The 22,517-nt window shown below is 48.3% G+C and overlaps 1 protein-coding gene across 5 annotated transcripts in view; it reads right to left on the bottom strand.

Moving 5' to 3' along the window:
* Nucleotides 1-482: 482 nt before the first annotated feature.
* ITM2C (integral membrane protein 2C) overlaps nt 483-22,517 on the bottom strand; it is a 50,721-nt gene continuing 28,686 nt past the window's right edge. For all 5 annotated transcript variants that reach the window (XM_075507431.1, XM_075507430.1, XM_075507433.1 and 2 more), the window contains 5 exons: nt 13,096-13,233; nt 10,997-11,185; nt 10,573-10,683; nt 4,172-4,322; nt 483-2,925 (listed from right to left, as the gene is read on the bottom strand). In XM_075507431.1, coding sequence (XP_075363546.1) covers nt 2,834-2,925; nt 4,172-4,322; nt 10,573-10,683; nt 10,997-11,185; nt 13,096-13,233 — 681 coding nt within the window. In that variant the 3' untranslated portion in view covers nt 483-2,833. The remainder of the gene's footprint in view (nt 2,926-4,171; nt 4,323-10,572; nt 10,684-10,996; nt 11,186-13,095; nt 13,234-22,517) is intronic.

Below are 22,517 nucleotides of genomic sequence, written 5' to 3'. Positions count from 1 at the left end.
TCCAAAGGCCTGCCCTGCAGAGCTGGCCAGAAGGCAACAGCAGGCTTCGGCCACATGTGAACAGACAAATTTCTACAAAGAAGTCAGGAAGCTGGAGAAGCAAGGCTGAGCGTGAAGATCAGACACCCACAAGCCACCCAAGCAGCAGAGGTATCTTTCTCCTTCACAAACCACAGTTTGGCAGTGACTTCCTCACCATGGGCTGTCCTTGAGTCTCCCAGGGAAGCACAGGGACACGGGAAAAGCCCCTCAGAGCCTGCAGGCACAGGCGGGGTTCGACACCAGGGGGCTCAGCCATGTCCCCACGCAGCTCTCTCCCCAGCACCATGAGGAACAGCCTCCACACTGCAGCATCCTCCCACTGCCCAGCTCCAAGATGCCACCAGGCTGGCCCCTCCAGGGTGATCCGGCTGCTGCCTCCCATGAGAGACAACTTCTTTGAGGGCATGTGCTTTTCATTCTGAACAAACACACGCTTTACATATCAGAGGTAAAAGATTTTATTATCCCATGGATTTTTCCTAAGAAGTAAGAGTCCTACCAGACAAAATATACAAAGCATCTTATGTTTTCTTTCTAGACAACTGCATTCTCATCCTATGAAACAATGACATTAGTTCACCTTAAAGAACCAAGGTTTGTCCTTATAGCTGCAGGATTGCACAGAGTTAGCATATTCAATGACCAGTTAATTCATGCAGAATCAGAAGGAAGGGGAAAAAGGTCTGTATGCTCACCTGAGTGCAGGCTTAGGTTCCTAGAAATGAAAAGAAACATGGGACTTAAATTTACCAGTTTGTGGTATTTCCATTAAGTGAACCGATTCTCTGACCCTTCTTGTCATCCACTCCGCAATGAAAGGTTAGGGCTACTAGCTAGTTGTCATTGGAAAAACACAATGCTAGAAAACCAAATACCCCCCTGGCAGTGGGAAACTTTCCTTACCAACCTGCATGAAGTGCACATAATTCTTCATTTTACATCAAGCTTAAAGCAGAATGAAACCAAAGTGTTGTCCTCCTCTACCTGTTAAAACTTAAAGTTTATAGTTGAGTATGTTTATACAAAAAAATAAATTCTCAGCCTCTAAGGGCATACTAATTCCTATTGCATTACATGACCATTTTGAGATCCTGTTTTGTTTTCACATAATTCACTCACAGTATTATTACTTAAAAGTTTTATTCTAAAATATATTCACTTTTTTTGGTTCTGCTAATGATTGTACTTGCATTTACTTTATCCTTCCTCTTCTAAAACAACAAGCTTATTTCAACAGATGGTGAACAAGTCCAGATTTGCTGGAAACCAGTTAACAAGAATGTGCCAAGTTGAAAGTCACCCTATTCTTTCAAGCCAAAAAACTGCCTGCATTTCAAGAACCTTATTAGTTTTAACTATATTTATGGAACAGAGGGAAGAATATGTAATTACTCTGCAATTCTTCTGTCTGGTGATCAATAGAAACGCAGTTTTGTTCACACAATTTCTCTGCAGTATATTGATCAGCTGAATCTTGCCTTGTATCAATATCTGTACTACAATAGTGCCTGCATATAACGTGATACGTGGCTGGACTACACTAATTACTATCAAAACAGCTTTCATCAGAGGAGTTATACGAGAATACACACTCTGTTAAAAAAAACCCAAACAAACTTAAAAATTCTGCTTCTGCACTTGCCAGTAACTACCAGTTCTGCTGCTAACACCACTTTGTATGTAGGCATGGTAGCCCATCCGCACACAGATGGGATCTCGACAACTCAGGAAGAAAGACCCGTGTGAACATAACTCATCTTTCCAGGCAAGCAGAGCTGGCCAGGATGGACACAGGGCTGGAGTAAACCACCTGGCTCCACCCACAGCCACGGCCTATAAATGGGACATCAGCAGAGCACCTTGCATCAAAGATTCACCTTTTTATTTACTTGGGCAAAAGTGACAGCAGATCTGCCCAGGACCCACAGCAGATGCAACTGTGTGTTAGAGAAAAGGCTACACAGCCTTGCACTTCACCCTCTGCTTTGTGGCCAGGAGCAAGGACATGCTGTGTCATTCATGTAATTCCCAGCCCACCTCATTGCCCCTTGCCCTGGCCTCCTGTCCACCCTGAACTCCCATTAGGATACCCTGCATTGCTCAGTGGGTCACTCTGAGCCATGCCACGTTCAGGAGGAGACGTGGTGAGGGGTGAGTCCAGGAGCCAGTCATAAAAACACCACATAGTGGTTGCTTTCAGTGTTTGAAAATCTGGTCTTCAGGGGGACAGCACACAGCAAGCTTGGACCACCACAGCATGGTTTGGGCAGAAACCCTCCCTTTGCTGAGCTTTCTGAATCACCCTGTCTGTAGCCTCACAACTATTCTTTTCCGAAGTGCATCTGGTCATTACATCAGCATCAAAATGGCAACCCTCATCTCGTACATACACCTTCTGTCCTGGTGCCAAGGCAGCCTCAAAGCACTACACCACTATGAAATCGCTCAGCCAGGAAAAGAGCACCTATTTCAGGCACTCCTACTTCTCGGCCATCCCTTTTACCCCAAACCTGCTCCCAAAAGAGATTCCCATTCTGTGGTGTGGAAGAAGATGGATCTACTCTCAGGTTATCTTTGACCATTGTGTAAATTTAAGCCCAGCAAATGTCTCAGGTGGGTAGCAGGGAGAGAAGAATATCCACTGTGAGGCCACAACAGACCCAAGACGTTAGAGCTGCACAAGCAGGGGAGGGAGAGTAAAAAAAGTAGGACAGATTACCATGTCTAAAGAGAGGGCTGAGAGCATGTGTGTGCAAGCAAAGCCAAGGAAGGTTACATCTGGAGAGTGGCTTCACGACTTTTTGCAGATAACAGTTTCAACCACAAAAGTGTTTTCAAAGTGACGAATACGATGACAGTTTCCAGCCTCGCGTCGACTGATTCCTAGAAGTGATTGAAAGAGAGGAGAGGGGAAATTCAACAAATGATAATCTACAAGAGCTGCAGCAAGTGGGGGAAGGAAAACAGATGAGACAACTGCTGAACACTGAAATGCAGGAACAGCACAGCCCATATGAAAAGCAGCATAACCCGGTCTTTGGAAGAATAGCCATATTCTGCAGGCTATGGTCCTGCAGGAAGAGCTGCCATGAGCTAGGGGACCCGCATGGAAACAGCTGGTTTCAGCTGACAGCATCTCAGTGTTATCTCAGAGACCAGAAAGCCTCACAAAACCAGCAGAAGTCACAGGCTGGTACAGAGCACAGCTCTGAATGCAGCCAAGGACGGTTTAAAATCGCCACCCCTCTGGCTGTTTGTATCCCCGCATGCACTGATCCTGGCCTCAGCCTCTCTGGGAAACAAGTAATGCTCCCCATGCTCTTAAACTGAAGGACCTCACCTCTGGGCAGCTCTGCCAGGCAGCTACTCCCCTCTTATGGTAAACCCAGCAGCCAGCGTGCCAGAAGCCCCGTGCACAATTGTGCAGCTTCTGTTGGGAAAGCAACCACGAACTATGGCCATGGTGACTTCTGCACCCAAACGCTCTCAGCACCCTGCAGCTTCCCCAGAGATCCAAACCCAAACTGACTATAGGTTCATGTTTCAGGTAAGCCTTTAAGTACACCAGTATCTAAAAACAAATAAATACATATACTGAAATTAAGGAGTTTTTTGCAGCAGTATTACCATTTGTATATAAGATACACATTGCTGATTTTCATGAAATCATTTTAAGGTAGTTCAATGTTCCCTCTTCACAATTTCTTCCATATTATTAGGAACTTAATTAATTAAAGGCAATTTGCAGATCTAATCTGCTCTGAATAGCTGCCACTGAAGCGGGTGTCTCCATTAGGGAAATTTTCCAAACAGTTCCCAACAGCACTGCTATTAGTTGAGCCCCAGGAGCCCACATGTAAATGAATTGCTGGCTCCTGCAACCATTTTCTCAACGATAGACACAACAATAGAAACAGCAGCCAGCACCCATTTGCAGCAGCATCGTCCCAGATTTGGGTTTAGATGAATTAGACGGGAAACACCTTAAAAGATCTCCTGCGTGCTTACACCCACAGGGAAACCTCCCCTCTCGCCATGAAGAGGCCAGCACGGCTGTAACAGCAGACATATAACAACGGTGAAGCAGGGGAAAGCGAGTTAGGACAGCTGAACACAGCAAGGCTCTTACGTCTCCTCACACTCCTCCGCTTCAGCCTATAGGTCTCCTTGCCACTGCAGAGGCGGTAGATGAAGGAGCCGAGCTGCTCCATGTCACTGACGTGCTCAGTTGCAATCATCTCCTCCTGGATTATGTATGTCTGAGGCAGGTATGTCCCTTTCTGAAATGACACAGTTTCCACCAAAATAAAGCACAAATGGTGCCATGATCTCCTTCTCGAACAGAACTGTCTCACACAGAGCACCAAGGACAGCCAAACTGCAGAAAATTCACTGTTTGAAGGCTCAAACTCCACTTACTGAGGCCAGTTAACATGCTTCCCTAACACAAAAACTGGTTAGATCCAAAAATTGAATGTTCACGTAGGGGATGAAGCCAGTGTAGGATCAACCCTGTTATAAACTAATCCCAGTTTTAAAGGGGTGCGTGCGAAGCTGTAACTCTGAGAGCACAACAAACCCATCTGGAGAGGGATCAAGGCTCAACCAAAATGCCAGGAACTCCACTAAAAACGTGCATTTTACATTTACTTCAAAATGCAAAACCAAAAATGCCAGCCCTGCTCAGATTCCAACAGTTTTCTGAGTTTTCAACATTTCCCCCTCCTCCTTGGTCCGGTCAGAACAGCCACAATAATCTCCTGCCCTTATAGCCCACAGGAACGGGGACAAGAGATGGACCATGGGCACCACATTTAGAAACACCACCCTGCATGGTAGCGGTGGGCACTCAGGGGAAAGCGAGCTCTTGGCGCATTTCCATCACGCCAGGGTCATCGTCTAGCGACTCTGGGGCAGTGCAGTAAGGCAGCTCACGCCAGGGATTGAGCTGAGGCAAAGCAGCACACGTGAGCTCCCTGCTGCTAGTGGCCACTATGAAGACCAGGGTGATAAGTGGGGTGCCTCAGGGGAGGACATGACAGAAAGCCACCAGGGGCTAGAAAAATCAAGGAGAGAGAAAATGGGGGACCTGGGAGCACCCCAGGGATGGAGGCAGCCTCTTTCCCTGCAGGAAAGACACCTTCTCAGCAATGAGGACTCTCTGCAAGCTGATCCCCGGATGCTCAGGGCATCTCACAGCTGTCTGGGCATTGCTGCGGCAATAAGCAGCTGTGTTACAAGTACAGCTTGGGCTGGGGGGCACTTCTGAGCAGATTAGGCCATGAAGCAAAGACTCACTTCTGGTCCCTTTCGCTTAAGAAGAGTCAAAGAAATAAAAGAACCAGCAGATCCTGGGGCCAATATAAATATAATCGGGGGGAAAGCAACCAACAACAGCACAATTTCAAATATCACCGCTTCAGTTTCCACTACAGGACTGGTTATCTCCACAGAGATGTACCTGGAAACATGCTGTCTTAACTTGGCGCCATGCTGTTGGGCTGGCATAGCCTACTGGATCGATAAAGCTCTCCTCTAAGGCTGGAGGACTAGACTATTAGTGGAAGTTTGTACTACGCTAATGCAACAGTTTAGCAAGAAATTCAATTATTGATTCTCAGGGGGAGAGTGCAGGAGAGGGCATGCAATATGTGCAGTGACTGGCAGGAGCTGTGATGTTAACACCCGGGGCTGGGGCTCAGGATTTGCCATATCCTTGACCTGGTGACCTGGCTTAGAGACACACACGTGCACACAATCCAGTTTCTTCATTGTTTTAGATTTAAATAGCTTTGGCAGCTGAAGTAGTCAGGAATCGTTGCTCCTCCATTGCAGGACTGTGCAACAAGCATGGTACCTCCAATTGTCTGCCAAGAGTTTTAAGAAAATTAGAGCACTGAGCATCTTGGGTTTTGCAAAAGATGTGGATCACCCACCATTTAACTGGGCCATCTCCAACTTCCTGCTGCTGCACGGGGGGAGCATCCCTCCATCCTTTTCTCTCAGATACTTATGCAGCCCTTTTCACTAAACGGTTACACCTATACAGAATAAAGTCTGCAAGAAGCAGCAGAGCTGCCATTTACAGGTGAAAAATCAGACACAAGAGGCCTGGTAACACGTACGTGGTGAGAGCAGGGCCAAAACCTGAGCGGGGTCTGGCACAGCCGTGCCCACACACAGCAGGGACTGCAGAGCAGGCACAGGGCAAGCAGCAACCACACTGCAAAGGGGCCCCCCAGCATCAGGCTGGACGGGGAGGAAAGGGCAAAGGAGCATCACTCAATCCCTGTTGCTGCCACAGTCTGCTGGCGCAAACAGCTAACGTTATTTGCTGGACTGAGGTTTGGTCATAGAACCAGGACTGAAGCCACTGAACACCTTCAAAACTAAACTTTCAGCTGGAAACTAGTCTCATTCATTAGGGACTTGACTGGATTCAGAGGAGCAGAGAAGGCAAAAGGAGGCGCAAGAGGAGCACAGCAAAAGTCTCAAAGTCCAAGGACCAACGCATCCAAACAGGAGCACTTCAGAGCAGGAGGCCAAGTCATAAGGTGATGAAGGTCCCTCACAGCGGGGAGAAATCTGCCCACTCTGCCTGACACAGGCCACCAGCAAGGCTGCGCCTGTGGACATAAAGATCACAGGATAATTCAGCTGGGGAGGGACCTCAGGAGGTCTCTGGTCACACCTCCTGCTCAAAGCAGGGGCAGCTACAAGATCAGACCAGGTTCCTCAGGGCTTTATCCAGTCTGGTCTTGAAAACCTCCAAGGATTTCAAGGAGGCAGCACAACCTCCCTGGGCAACCTGTTCCACCACTTCTGTCCTCATGGCGAAAAACCTCTTCCAAGCTCAAGACCAAGCTAAACACTTACAAACAATGTCTCTTAAGGTGCATGTTAAAACCTCCATAGACAGATTGGACACTTACCCATCACAATAATCAGAAAGTTACTTAAACCCACATCTGCTTTGTACTCTCTTTAAAGAATCAAACATGTAAGACCATTTTAACTGTATTTTTAACCCCTTTTAAATTCAATTTCTGATAAAGAGAAAGCATAACTTTCACTGACTGTGATTTTATATCTCTTATTTAGGGTGTGACAAGCACTCCCAATCTCTCAGTTTTTTTCTGGGGCTCTGCTGTCAGCTTGTGCAATCCTGCCTTTTCCCTTTCCCTCTGCCCCAGGGACTGGTCACCTGCCATGGTCAGAAGCTGTGGCTGGTTTGGAGCGAGTTGTAAGTAAATGTGTGTTGTACCCCAGCAGGGTTCCCAGCACATTTGCCAGACAGTCACAGTGCATGAAATTCCGAGGACTGCTAGGAAACAAACTGGGAGTTTGACAAGGACTAGAAATTAGACACCTCTCAAGGCACAACCTTTTGCCTCTGAGCTTAACCCCTACAAAGTTCATCACACTGCATGTAGCAGCAAGTGAGCAATGGGAATTTAAGAAAGTTAGATTGTTGGGGTTTTTTTCTTTTCTTTTAAACAGACCATCACAGAAGGGAGTAAGAGACCCAGGCTCAGTGCTTTGCTTTACCTGCAAAAACTGAGATAGATATGCACCTTCTGCAGTCTTAAAAATCCTGAGTTTTTTTCCTGCTGCTAAGATTAAATAGTACTCTATTTTAAGACTGTTAAGAATGCTTTGGATTGGAAGGGACCTTTACAGGTCATCTAGTCCAACCCCCCTGCAAGAGCAGGGACATCTTTGACTAGATCAGGTTGCTCAGAGCCCCATCCAACCTGACCTTGAATGTTTCCAGGGATGGGGCCTCCACTACCTCTCTGGGAAACCTGTTCCAGTGCTTCACCACCCTCACTGTAAAAAATTTCTTTCTTCAATCCAGTCTAAATCTGCCCTCCCTTAGTTTAAAACTGTTGCTCCTTGTCCTGTCACAACAGGCCTTGCTAAAAAGTCTGTCCCCATCTCTCCTAGAGGCCCCCTTTAAGGACTGGAAGGCTGTTATAAGGTCTCCCCGCAGCCTTCTCTTCTCCAGGCTTAACAACCCCAGTTCTCTCAGCCTGTCCTTGGAGGAGAGGTGCTCCAGCCCTCGGATCATCTTCGTGGCCCTCCTCTGGCCCTGCTCCAGCAGCTCCATGTCCTTCTTGTGCTGAGGGCTCCAGAGCTGGACGCAGGACTCCAGGCGAGGTCTCACCAGAGCAGAGTAGAGGGGCAGAATCACCTCCCTCGACCTGCTGGCCACGCTGCTTTTGATGCAGCCCAGGATACGGTTGGCCTTCTGGGCTGCGAGCGCACATCGTTGGCTCATGTCCAGCTTTTTGTCCATCAGTACCTCCAAGTCCTTTCCTGCAGGGCTGCCCTCGATCACATCATCCCCCAGCCTCTATTGATACCAGGGGTTGCCCCGACCCAGGTGTAGAACCCTGCACTTGGCCTTGTTGAACCTCATGAGGTTCACACAGGCCCACTTCTCCAGGTCCCTCTGGATGACATCCCGTCCTTCTGGCGTGTCAACTGCACCACTCAGCTTGGCGTCATCTGCAAACTTGCTGAGGGTGCACTCGATCTCGCTGTCAAGGTCATTGATGAAAATGACCAGTGCAGTGGTCCCCAGTACGGACTGGTCCCAGTCCGGACCCCTGCGGGACCACTTGTCACTGATCTCCATCTGGACATTGAGCCATTGACTGCTACCCTCTGGATGCATCCAACCAATTCCCTATCCACTGAACAGTCCACCCATCATACCCATATCTCTCCAATTTAGAGAGAAGGATGTTGTAGGGGACCGTGTCAAAGGCCTTACAGAAGTCCAGACAGATGATATCCATTGCTTTTCCCTTGTCCACTGATGTGGTAACTCCCTCGTAGAAAGCCACTAGGTTGGTCAGGCAGGACTTGCCCTTAGTAAAGCCACATTGGCTGCCTCAAATCACCTCCCTGTCCTCCATGTGCTTTAGCATAGCTTCTAGGAGGATCTGTTCCATGATCTTCCCAGGCGAGGAAGGTGAGGCTGACAGGTCGGTAGTTCCCAGGGTCCTCCCTTCTACCCTTTTTAAAAATAGGCACAATGTTTCCCTTTTTCCAGTGACCAGGGACTTCACCTGACTGCCACGACTTTTCAAATATCATGGAGAGTGGCTTGGCAGCTACATCAGCCAATTCCCTCAGGACTCTGGGATGCATCTCATCAGGTCCCATGGACTTATATATGTCCAGGTTCCTCAGGTGGTCACAAACCTGATCTTCCCTTACAGCAGGAGGGGCTTTACCCCCCTGGTCCCCAACATGTTGCCCATTGACTCAGGAGGGCTGAGGAGAGCGGTTGCCAGAGAAGGCTGAAGCAAAAAAAGCCGTTGAGTACCTCAGCCTTCTCCTCGTCTGTTGATACTAGCTCACCATTCTCGTTCATCAGTGGAGGTACGCTTTCTTTAACTTTCCTTTTCTGGTTGATATACCTGTAGAAGCCCTTCTTGTTATTCTTTGCATCCCTTGCCAAGTTCAGCTCCGGCTGCGCCTTGGCCTTCCTCACCCCACCCCTACACAAGCAGGCAGCGTCCCTATACTCTTCCCAGGTTACCTGTCCCTGCTTCCACTGCCTGTGCAGTTCCCTCTTGCTCTTTAGTTTGACCAGCATGTCTGACTCAGCCATGCTGGTCTCTTCCCTTCCTTGCCTGATTTCCTGCATCTGGGGACTGAGAGCTCTTGCGCTTTATGGAAAGCATCCTTGAAGATCTGCCTGCTCTGTTCTGCTCCCCTGTCCCTGAGAACCGTTTCCCAGGAGGGTCCTACTGACTAACTCCTTGAAGAGATGGAATTTTGCTTTCCTAAAATTTAGGGTCCTGACTATACTCCTCGCCTGTCCCATATCCCTCAGGACTGTGAACTCCACCAATGTGTGATCACTGCAGCCTAGGCTGCCTCCAATCTTGATGTCACTGATGAGCTCACTTGCATTGGTGACCATCAGGTCCAGTATTGCATCCCCTCGTGTAGGGATGTCTATTTTCAGTCACTGCAATAGTGGCATGGGCTTCTGAACTGAACAAACCTGCTGGTACTAAACCCAGTTAATGCCTGCTGTGAGCAAAACTGCATGAGCCCAAGTCTGGTGTTGCAACCTACAGCACAGCAGGGAGGGCAGCACAGATACCCCCCCACAAAGGGTGAAAGCTGAAGGCCTGGTACTCCCCAGGGGACACTAAGAGCTCTGCAAATGGCAACCTGCAGTGGTAACCACAGCAAGAGTGAAAGGAGGGAAATTTTTCTTTTTTTCCTGAATTCCTACTATGACTAAACACCAGAGGGAAAGAATCTGCTGCTTCTCTGTGTCACCCTGGTCAGGTTGATCCGTTGTGCCAGTGTTACCGTGCTGTCTACAAAATTAATATTTCAGCTAAACCCCCTGAAGCCTTCACTCTACATGAAGGCTCAGCTCTGTCAGTGCCAAGGCTTACTTCCACAGACACAGCAGTTTTGGTTTCCCATGAGCTTCTAGCTAGCACTCAGGAGCCAACTCAAGAAAAGCATACAAAATAAGCAGGATTGCAGCTGTACCTTCACGTTCACCAGCAGCTCCCACAGGTTGCGAGGGGGCATCACGATAGTGGTGTTCAGCTCGATGACGTAGCACTTATCCAGCGTTATGTCATGATAAGCTGTCAGACCCTGCATTCCAAGCAGAGAAATTATGGAATTGAGCCCTTTGCAATGATACGTGGCTGTGAAGATGGGTGAAAAGAGGGAACTCAGGGAAGACAGGAAACTGCTTTAAGCAACAAACCTGTCCCAGGACCTCCCTACCAAACAAGATGAGCAGGTTGGAAAATCTCAGAGACGGCCTTGGGAAGGAGGACAGCTCAGTAACAAGATCATCGTAGACGTATGTGACAACAGCGATAGCGCTAGGCCATGAGCACTGTGCTGGTACACCCCAGCTCAGCCCTGTGCTATGCCCCTAAAGGCCCCAAGAGCTCCTTACTCGCTGAAAATCGTGGATGATATCTGCAGGGTCACTCCCTCCAAACTGGGGCACTGGGACGTTGATCTGCTCGTAGTTCTCCTCAATGTAAATCTTGACGTCTTCGTGCAACTCCAGCTGTCCTTTGAACGGCGAATACAGCGAGTCTTCGTAAAGGACGCCACAGTGAAACATGCTCTCGCGAGGCAGCTGTGGGGATGAGATCCAGGTGGAGATACAACACTCATACACCCAACTAACAACTACAGCAAACACGGGAAGAAAACATACCTATACTGGGTAAAAACACCCTTTTCAAACAGATACTTGAGAATATTTCAAGATCAGTCTTTTTACCAGAAACCATTCTTCATGAAGGTAGTGCAAAACACCCTTGTGAAATGACCACATCTCCCTTCCTGCTAGCTAGGTCCAAAGGGAGTAAAGGATTCCCCGTGGGATTTCACATGGTGTAATTCAGAAAGGCAAACTGACTGTCTGTAGGCTCTTAATTTCATAACCAGGCTATTCACATCACTCCCTAGACACAGCTTCCAGTAACTGCATTTTTCTACGTAAGGCATATAAGCTTGGGGCAAGCAGAGTATCATTTCTAAAGGTGCTTGTGGCTTGTATATAGCAAATGCACCAAAACAAAGCGGCTTTGCCTCACTGCAAAACAGGAGCCGCTGCTCACCAGGGCTCCAGAAGCACAAGCTAGAGGCAAGAGAGCTAACAGAGAGTGATGAAGTCTGAGCATGAAGATCACAGGGACAAAGTGCAGCCATTGGAGACTGAGACATAAAGGCCCCATTGCCCTGGTCCCCAACACATCTCTGACCATGTTGAACGGGCTTTGCTGTGTAGCTGGATATAAGCTGCCATTTGTATTGCAAGCAGACAGTAAGGGTGACAACGGGTGGCCCCAAATGGGCCAGCAGGCATTTCCCAGCGCCGTTCAGCATGCGCCAAGGGTAGGTTGTTGACAGGGTGATGGACTAAACACTGTCCATAACCTGGTTAATAACCTTCCTTCAATGCCAGGGCCTTCTTCTCATAAGGAAGCGTCTACACCAAAAGCCCAGCAACAGGGTCCCATCACACTAATGCAGCAGTGTGTGGGAGGGTTGAGCAGCCCTACAGTTGTCACAGGGTTTCCAGATCAGGAATAAATAAGCACGGATAATAAAGCACTGATGTATCTTAAAACAAAGATTGCAAATTAATTTGACAGCAAGAAAATTTATGGAGCAAGGGAGTGTATAAAAAGACTATACTGCTGAGTGGGTAAGTGCTGGCTGCAGAGACGAAGGCAGCCAGCAGTCCTGGGAGAACTCATTCACTAATAGCTGCTCTGCAGCAGAACAAGGGCTTCAGTGCAAATCGATGCTCTAGGGTTTCTTGGCTAAACACTCAGCAAGACACAGAGCTCAGCAGTTTCCTCCTTAAAAAGCAGCTATGCCCTGTCTCATTCCCTATGTTCTGACCCACTAAAATGCTGCCAGCCCAGTGCCTCAGCTAGGCCAGGCTTTGCAAAGCCTATATGGAAGAATTTAATGGAGGTCGAAGGCTCAACTTCCATACCATCTCCCACTTACTTTTCACTTCTCCACTCGCTTTATTAATAGCGGCACCTATTTTTGTTACAACTATGGAGTTTTGCTGTGCTAGGGCCTAAAAAAACCTACTGCAAAAAGCTGTTCCCTTGCCTGTATCTCCCTGCTCTCTCCAGGGCTTGCTCTGCCCTCGCAACAAGCCACACTTTCAGACTGCCTTACCTCTAACAGCAGTAACATTGGGTTTAAAAGGTAGAACTGGCAGGGTATTTTTATGGAGTTTTAAAAAAAAAAAAAAAAAAAAAAAAAAAAAAAAAAAAAGGGCAACACAAAGCCACAAGGGAGGGGAAGAGGAGGGTTTCTGGAAGGCCCTTCCTGGGAGTCAGGATGGACATGAGCCTGAGCCTACCACTTAAGACATGCCTCGCCTGCAGTGCCCAGAGGACTGGCTCCTGAGTTGCCTGCAGTGCAAACCAATAACAGCACCACCTCTTTCAAAGGATGAAAGAGTTTGTCTGGCTGCTCTGGCTGAAGAGTCAGCAGTCCTTCCCGACTCACCCCTACCTGGGTGATGAAGAAGTATCTGTACACATACATCGATGCAAAGACCAAGCCCAGGAGCAGTACGAGGAGACCCATGGTCAGATAGCACACCCCACTGAGCGATGACCTCCGGCCCTGCACTGTGGGAGCCGGCTCCTCCTGCAAGATGAAAACGAGAGCATCAGTCATCCGCTGCTGGAAGGGATCAGAAAAGCAACCATATTTTATGCAAAGGCCATGCACAAGTTTGTGGTGTGCGACTGAAGAAGGCAGGCACCATCCTGCAAAGCGACTTCACATTTGGCAGCATTCTGGCAAGAGTAAAACACTTCTTGTGCATTTTCCTCTCCCACCCCCAAATATACGTATTTTTTTATATATGTGTGTGTGAACGTACACATATATATGTATACTCTGCTTGCCACCAACTGCTCAGAACAAAGTCAAGCTTTGTTTCAGTGGGCAATAAGGATCGACTGAAAAAAAAGGAAATCAGGAACTAACAGTTCCTGGCTACTGAATGTAACAGCATTTATGTATTTATACTCAAAAATTTTTGTTGAAATGCTGCCGCTTTTGCAGCATTTTTCAGGGGCAATTTTTGAGCTGGAAATTACTGGTCTCAGAGAGGTACCTCCTGGCCATGCTGGGGTGAGTCTACCCAAACAGCTATGTTTATCTTAACTTGATTTTTCAAGCAGATTCCTGCGTACCTTCCAGGAATATGGTCAGAGCACCAAAAGAAAACATATCTGCCTGTCGTGGTTTAGCCCCAGCCGGCAACTAAGCACCACGCAGCCGCTCGCTCACTCCCCCTTGGTGGGATGGGGGAGAGAATCGGAAGAGCAAAAGTAAGAAAACTTGAGGGTTGAGATAAAAACAGTTTAATAGGGAAAGCAAAAGCCGCGCACGCAAGCAAAGCAAAGCAAGGAATTCATTCACTACTTCCCATGGTCAGGCAGGTGTTCAGCCATCTCCAGGAAAGCAGGGCCCCATCACACGTAACGGTTACTTGGGAAGACAAACGCCATCACTCCGAATGTCCCCCCTTCCTTCTTCTTCCCCAGCTTTATATACTGAGCATGACGTCATGTGGTATGGAATAGCCCTTTGGTCAGTTTGGATCAACTATCCTGGCTGTGTCCCCTCCCAGCTTCTTCTGCACCTGGCAGAGCACGGGAAGCTGAAAAGTCCTTGACTAGTACAGCAGCAACTAAAACATCTCTGTATTATCAACACTGTCCTCAGCACAAATCCAAAACATAGCCCCATACCAGCCGCTACGAAGAAAATTAACTCTGTCTCAGCTGAAACCAGGACACTGCCTTTTTTAGAGTGCTGCCCAATCTATATAGACAGGACCCAGCTCACCTCATTACAGCCCTTGAAAAGGAGGGCAGTGCAAAGGCAGGGTTACCTCCTGGGTACCACTCATCCCAGCCTACAATGCTCTTGTTTTAACTACCAAAATAACCCTCCAAAATGTTAAGCAGGAAGATGTAAGGCCTTTCAGAAGCAGATGATGCCCCAGTTTCCACACAAAAGAGCTGAAAGCTGCCCTCAGCTGAGCAGGCAGGCAAGCGAGAGATGCACCAGGGAGGGCTCCTGCAGATTAACTCCCTCTCCACAGTACGTGATCTGACACGTTTGATTAGAAAGACACTCTCTTCACAGCTAGCCAGAGACCCGTACAAGCTGGAGGAACAGATTTAACAGGTCTTTCCTGCCCTTGAGGCAAGGGCACCCCAGCATCCCTGGGGCACCTGTGGGTAGCCCGCCAGGTGGGGATCCCCCCCACCTCCCCGGCACCTGAGCTCCATCGACGTGCAGAATGGGGCAGAGCCAGGATCCTGCAACCCCTCTGCTACTCACTCCACTCCTAGCCAACACGGACTGCTCCGGCTATCGACTTTTTCTTTTCTAGCCACATTCAGACTGATAACTGCAAAGACCAAATTGCTTTGGGAGAGCTACAATTCCAGCACACCTCCAGGAGAAATTAATCTATATTTATTTCTCCTTCATCCCAGCTGCTGAAAAGATCCGCAGCACCTCTATTCACCACCAGCTCCCTACACTGAAGGATCAGTGTTTAATCAGTTTGTAACTGCTCCTCCAGCAAATGAAGGGATGAGCAAACTGAAAAATACCACATTTTAAGTTCGCTTCCAATCTTTCCCTTCTCCTCCTTCTACAGATGAGGGGCAGCAACTGTGACAAGCCACAAAGAAAAGAAAAAAGAAAAAAAAAATGACATTACTAGAGGAATTTTAAAGGCTCTCTGACATGAACTGCTAGGACAGGAAAGTCATGCTTTATGTCAAGTGTTTCACAAAAACAGATTTCCCCAGATATCTGTCATCAGAGAAACAGTGCAGAGAGTGGAGGTGAAGAGGAATGAAAATCTCTCCTGCTACTGACACTGAAGCACGGCTGAGAAAATGTTTAACGCTCCACCAGTGAATTACATACGAAAGGTGCCAGGTTCCCGTGATGGATAATGCACTGCCCGCTTCCTCGGTAAGCTGCAAGTGCTAACACCATGGAGAGCTTGGGGAGAAGGTTCAGAAGGACACAGCAGCTCAAACAGAAAAAAAAATTACTCCCACTAAAAAGAAAAAATGTGTTTGAAGAATGGTAGGGAGGGGCAAATAAGCCCTCGCTGGTTTGCTATTTGCTAGAGCAAGTCTGTGCTCTTTGCACAGCCGAAGACACAGGCAGACATCCCACTCCTCACCGCCAAAGGAGACGAGTTTGGCTCCCTACAAAGCATTCCTGGCTTCAGGAAAAATGCCTGAGTTTTGCATTTTGGGAGAAGGTGGGGGAAGCAAAGCAGAGCTTTGTCCTGAGAGAAGTTACAGAACACCAGGAAAAAGGAAAAAGTCCTCAAATTCTGAGGGAGGAAATTAAAACTCAACAGCAACCATTCTGATGGAGAAGAGATTAAGGCAGCGAGGTTAATGCTGCCAGGCAGGCCACAGGGAACAATTAACCACAGTCCTGCAAAATACTGCAGAAAAATCACCTGTGCAAACCCTCACTGAAACATCTATCTCCTTCCCCAGTCCCGCTGATTAAAAGGCCACCAGCCTTTGTCATGATGAATTAATTACAATTTAAAAGCAACTACACACCAGTCAGCACCAGAGCTTTGGGCTGGAGGCATTCTCAGTGCTGACAGCCTGTGGACTGAGCGTTGCACAACCTGCTTTAACAGCATTTCACCCAAGATAAATCTTCACCAGGTTGGAAAAATCCAGGCAGCTTCTTCCACAGGCTGCTGCCCCACTCATGCTGCAACATACCTCCTTCCCCGCAGGACCGCCACTCCCTGCAGTAGAAATGTGGGTATTTAAAAAAGGGGAAAGCCATCACAGCTGATTTCCATCTGTTCTTGCCATAGGAATGCCTGGCTCCCCAGCAAGGGAGCAGTTTTCCCCTAAGCTAACCTTATGCCAAAGAGAACCAGGCAGTCCCAGCAGCAAGCTGCAGGACAGCCATCCCTGCCAGAAAGACCCCCAGGACAAACCAGCAAACAAAACCATGCACTGAGCTCATGCTGCACAGCAGACTTTGCAGATCTGGCAGCATTCCTGACCTCCATGAATTTCAGTGGTGGGGAAAAGAATTAGACTCGGCAGTGGGATTCTCCTGAAGAGCAGATCACGCCTTCGAGATGTGCATTTCCACTGAGGACAAAAATCAAAATATTAATATGCAAAAATGCTGTACATTCACCAGATGTTTAACAATATTCCATAAGAATTCATTAACCAGACACTCTTCTTGCAACAAGCCATCCTACTAATTTTCTGCCCCAAACAACTATGGGTTTTTTTGGCCAAGAGAAATGAGAAAGGCTGGGGTCAAAATCATCCCTGGGCAGAGGCAGGTACTTTAGTTCAGCAAATGGGCTTTTCCTTTTCTTTTTTCATTGTTTTAAACACCATATTCCAACAGATGGGCATATTTTACACAAAAATCAACATAAGGCCCTTCCTCCCCTCTCTGGGCTGCACAGAGGACAAACAATCATTTGCTTCTCCATGAATGAACAGATGGAAAAGCGACAGCAGCGGAAGAAGAGCACAATGTCCATGGTCAAGGCACTATGGATGTGCATGCAAGGAGGATGCACAGACAGATCCACAGCTCTGCAGAGTATCCCACTGCAATTTCAGGGCAGGAAAACCCTGCCACTCCATGTAATGATTCTTTCTTTGCTCCATATTTCTTGGCACTGCCACACGCTTCAGCGCCAGTGCAGGCAGCAGAGGCCACCACTTTGCTGACCCTACAGAAAGGGCCAGTCTGACTCCCTTTCCAGTGGGAAAACTGGAAGAGGCCGCGGGCAGAGCTCCTTCCCCTGCGCAACCTAAGGGGAAGGCACAGCTTGCTCTTCCTCCACATGGGCAATGGGGGAAAGCATCCATCTCCCAAGTAGAGCGCCTGTGCATCCTGGGTTTTCTGCCAGGCACTGTCCTGCTAATACTTCACCCCACCGGGCGAGAAACAGAGGCAGCTCCAGCGCGCGAGCTTGAATAACCAAACATGCTGACTCGGCTCCAGTTTGCAGGTGCAATTGCTTCACAGATGCTCGACCCAGCGCCTGGCAGCAGATAGGATATTGGAATATAAAAAGGAATTCCTTTCCTTGGATAAAACGGGCTCTTCACTATGCTTCAGTGCCCTGCCTGCTTGCAGGGCCAGTGCAGGAACAGCACAGGCACCAGATGCCCAGATAGGAGAGGATGAAGTTATGATATAGACCATTTGGTAGAGGAGGCTTGAAATTAGTCGGGGGGGCGGTGGTGGAAATCCTAATTCAGGGTTTGGGGATTTTCTTCAGAATTTCAGGTTTCACTGAGGACACGATGAAAATGGCTGGTGTCCTGTTATCCCTATTTGTTACCGAATGGCTAAGGAGCTCCTCTTGTACAAGGGGTTGTGGGACAGAAGCCTGGCTGTGCTTTACAGGTGTGATGTCTGGTCCACAACATGGAAATCAAGTCAAAAAGCCAGAGGAAGACAGGGCAGGGAAACCATTAACACCTGCCAGAGACTGCCCAGAGCACCTACAGCTGAGCAGAAGCCCCCAGGCTTCATGGTGCTGCAGACATGGGGTCAAGAGGAGTTTGCAGCCCAGAGCTCAGCTCCCTAGCCTCAGCTCAGCAGCTCCAGCCCTGCAAAGCCAGAGAAGATGAGAGCCTGCAAGCATTCGCTCCCAGCTGGAAACTTCACTCCCTGGTGCCGGTGACTGGGCTTCCACAGCACATCGCTCGCCCTCTGCATCTTTCCCCAGCCTGCAAAGCAGGACTGATGCCCACACGAGAGATTTTCTTACAGCAAGAACCGTGCAGATTCCCAGCAGGACTGCCGTGCCCTGGTGTCCTCCATCTTTTTGAAGAACTTAGCCTTTTAAAAAAATGCACAAGTCCTTGGAGGTCCTGAGCCTTTGGACACAACACACTAGCACAAGCTGCCAGCAAGACCCATACCCACTGAGGTGTTGCCTTTGATACTTCTCATGAATACAGTACAGGCTTATGAAAAATAGGTATTTGATTCTATCACTCCATCACCAACGTCTTGCTGAAGATGACAGAGGTGATGAAATTAAAGCTCTCATGTCATGCTTTGCTCCCTCCTGAATCACACACTGCCTCGGCAGAGGTGGGCTCAGCTCACACCCTTTTCCTGCTTCTTCAGCTTTGGTAACAGCTTTGTGTTTTCCGCAAACCATCTTTCCTGCATTTCTGAAACATGCAGGTTTGAAATCTTTCATTTTAGGTGTAGCAGGGCCTGACGAACAGGGGAAACAGCTCCGCAAGTGTCTAAGTATACACCCCCAACAGGCAAAGAACCTTGGGGTGACTAAAAATAGTAGATGAGATTTTGACGACTGACAAGTGAGGAGAGAAACGCGATGCAGTGTAAATACTCAAAGGGATGCGGTTTGGAGAGGAGCGCTGTCTGAAAGGCAGCAAACTACATCACCCCTCTCTGGGAGGTTGCTTGTTTCAAGGCAGCAGCAGCCTGACTTCTTGACATAGAAAATGCACTGATGTAACTACAGCCACTGCCACAGGCAGTCGTGGCTTCCTCAAAGGAAGCGGGCTCAAAACCTGAGAAACCCACATCAGAAAAATCTAACTGATCTCACTGTTTACTCATTTCTGGTAACCAAAGACCAATATGGACTATGGGAAAAGAAAAAATCAGTTCAAGGTCTCTGCCTCCAGCAGATCAAGTCCCATATTCACAGTCAAAATCAGTTACTGCTTTACAAAATGTAAGGACCTGTGACAGCAACACCTCCATTGACTTCAGATGGAAAAACCCCACAGCTGACTGCTGGCAAATTGTAGTGCTGCCGCAGTGGGTGTAGGCTGATACGGACTGACCTCCCCTCTGACGCGCCGCGCTTGGATATGAGTGTCACCTCTCAAGATAGTGACCCCCACGTCCACACAGATGCAGCCTACTCTTCCTGCACATGAAGAAAAGCCCTCTTGTCCATCCACCCCACAGACAGACTACATGCAGGTGCTGGGCACTGCCAGCGCTTAGGGCCGCTGCTCTGTATGATAAAAAGCACCGGAGAATTTGTGGGATAAATTGTAGGGCACGGAGATCCAGACCTGCCTCCCAGAGACAACTACTCCCATATTTAGGCATTCAGAGCCAGGGGAGCTTGGTGGTGAATAGCCCCCAGGGATGGCCAGAGCGAGCAGGGGTGGCCAGGCAGGCTTTGGGACTGGAGTGATTGTTAATCCAGAGCTCTGGAGAAAGGAAAGTGAGAGACTACACACAAGGAAAAAAGGCAGATGAAGAAAGACAAGAAGGGGGAGAGTAACGGAGAGAGAGAAACCATCACAGCAAAGGCAGTTCATCCTTGCATCCACCGAAGCATCTCCCACACTCCAAAAAATGCTCCTCTGCCAAATGAACAAAAAAATTAGTCCTGTCCTCAAGAGCAGTTGTGCTTGGAGAGAGGAGAGGGAGTGAAACGAGGAGAAAAACCAGGTGACACCAAGTGGGGAACAGTGCCTGGGCCATCGCCCTGGCAGAGTCACAGGGGTCAGCGCTCAGCACTAGCAATGAGAGGCCCCTGAACAAGCCCGTCACCTGGAAGGAGAGTCCTTCCAGGCTGAAGAGCATTAGGTCAGAAGAGAAAATAATATGTATGTGCATGGATATAAAAATATATATATATATATTTATATTTACACCCACACATACATATAGCGCAGTTTCCAAGGCAACTGAACTCCCTGTGCGCAGCACTTGAGCAGCGCTTGTGCAGGGCATGCAGCAGTATTTCCACAGAGAACACAACTGATGGCTTTTGGACTCAAAGATGCCTGGAAGCCAAAAAAAAAACCAACACCAAACCCCAAAAAGGGCTGTAATTAAGAGACTATCACAGCCAGAGGCAAAAAGGTTGCAATAAATGAATCTAATCACATCTTTAAACACCACCACCACACGTGACTAGCAACAAAGCCACCTGCCTCAGGAGTCACTTTGCAGTGCTGGAAATTAGAATATCAAAAACAACAACTGGCTAATTAAAAACCCCAGCTTTGTTGCTATACGACAAAGACAGCAGGATGTTAAAAATGCAGCCTAGCATGTGGGAGCTCCTAAGCGCTCAGTGATGATATTTTTTCTTCTCCCTCGTCAGTAAGAGAGATATAAAACCCCCTCCTTTCTCCTTTTTCCATCCCTTTCTGGAACTAAGGGGCTGTTTCTCCTCCCTCTTTGCACAGCGATGAGAATTCATTTCCATGTATATTTTTTATTTTATTTTTTGGCAGAGGCACAACTTCCAGCTGGATTTTTTCCAGCCTCTCTCCTCGGAGTAAAACCATTCAGAGCATTGGCGGAGCCAACAAAGCCCCTTGTAAAAATAAGGCTATTCTTATCAGGCACATAGCTAGAGCCCCAAGCGTCACACTGAACAGACAGACAGGCAGGCAGGCAAGGAGAAAATAAACAGCTGTGATAAAGAGGCAAAAAATGTCCCAACCTGGGTGTTTAACAGCCTGACTGCCAAAAATACAGAGTCTGATAAACATGGCCTGATTTCCAGAAATCAACAGGAGCTGCAGCCACTCACTGTGACGACAGGAATCAGTCTGAATTCAGTCCCTGCCCCGAATCAGTCCCTGCCCCAGGGGCAGCTCCACCACCACAGCTAAAAGGCTCCGGAGCACCTGAGCAGACCTCACCTGGAAGAGAGAAGGAGCAAGCACGGCCAAGCGAAGGCCAGCAGGTTTTTTGCAACCCTGAAGTGGGAGGTAGCATTAAAAGAATGGCAATTTTCCCCAGAAGAAGAACAAAGGTTAAGCTTTGGCATTGGGTCTCAAAACCTATCTAGAGCAATTAAAGGCAAAAGGCAGCTCAAGCAAGAGTGAAGCAGAGCAGCTGCTCTGGGAATAGGGGAAGTTCTCACATCTGGGGATTGGCAAAGTTAAAGAGAGAGACTTGATTCAAAGGTAAAGACATATGCAGGTGGGCAGACACCTGACTCCTTAAAAGACCTTTGACCAATGCCAAAAATATTCAAGAACATTGAGAAACTGATGCAAGGAAATGCCAACAGCTTTCAGCTTGTTCTCAGTGTAGTGTCTTCCTTCTCCGCCCAGGTGAAGTGAAGAGAAGCCGCTACCAGCTGCCCACCAAACCAGCCTGCTTGCTTCCACCTTCATGCGTGGCTTGGGAAGAAGCAAGCCACAAGCCTGACTGCCCACTGAAGCGACAAGCTGTCTCGTGGCAGGACAGTCAGACCACGCACTTGGGAAGAAGCTGGACAGACTTCCTTTCCAACAGCCACACACTCACCTTTTTCCAGACTAAAATTGTACAATTGCTCCAGTATAAAACAAAACTACCTACCAACCTGTGCAAGAGGCCCAGGGAGTCCTGGGCACAAGCCAAAGAGTGCTAGTGATTGATTTTGCAAAAGGTGCAAAGGATCGGGTGCTGTCTCAACACATTTGAAAGCAGAAAATGTGACAGGGAAGAGACCTCCACACGATTTCACCTGAAGTGGTTCACTGTCAGTGATGGCTTTGGATCCTGATGAAGCACCAAAGCAGAGCAACAGTGGGGCAGAGGACTCACTTGAACACCGTGGCTGGGCTCTAACCACTGCTTCCCCCCCAGAGAGCTCCGTGTCCAGATAGTTTTGGGATCCAAACAAATGTGCAATTTAAAACTACAGCACCCACCTCTGAGCTCCTACAGTCAGGCAGGCAAAGGTGGTCAAGAGCAAGTTAGCCATTTTGGATGTCGCCAAGGGCAAGCCAAGCACTGCTGATCTGGTTGTAGCCAATTAAGCCATCGCTGTCCCACCTCACCCTCCCACTAGAGGTGACCAATTCCCAAAAGGCTGGTGGAAAAGAGGACACAGCCATGCCCAAAATGCTTATGAGCTG

The sequence above is a fragment of the Mycteria americana genome, chromosome 7, assembly GCF_035582795.1.
Source record: "Mycteria americana isolate JAX WOST 10 ecotype Jacksonville Zoo and Gardens chromosome 7, USCA_MyAme_1.0, whole genome shotgun sequence".
In the NCBI taxonomy this organism is placed as follows: Eukaryota; Metazoa; Chordata; class Aves; order Ciconiiformes; family Ciconiidae; genus Mycteria; species Mycteria americana.
This window is presented reverse-complemented; position numbering and strand designations above follow the sequence as displayed.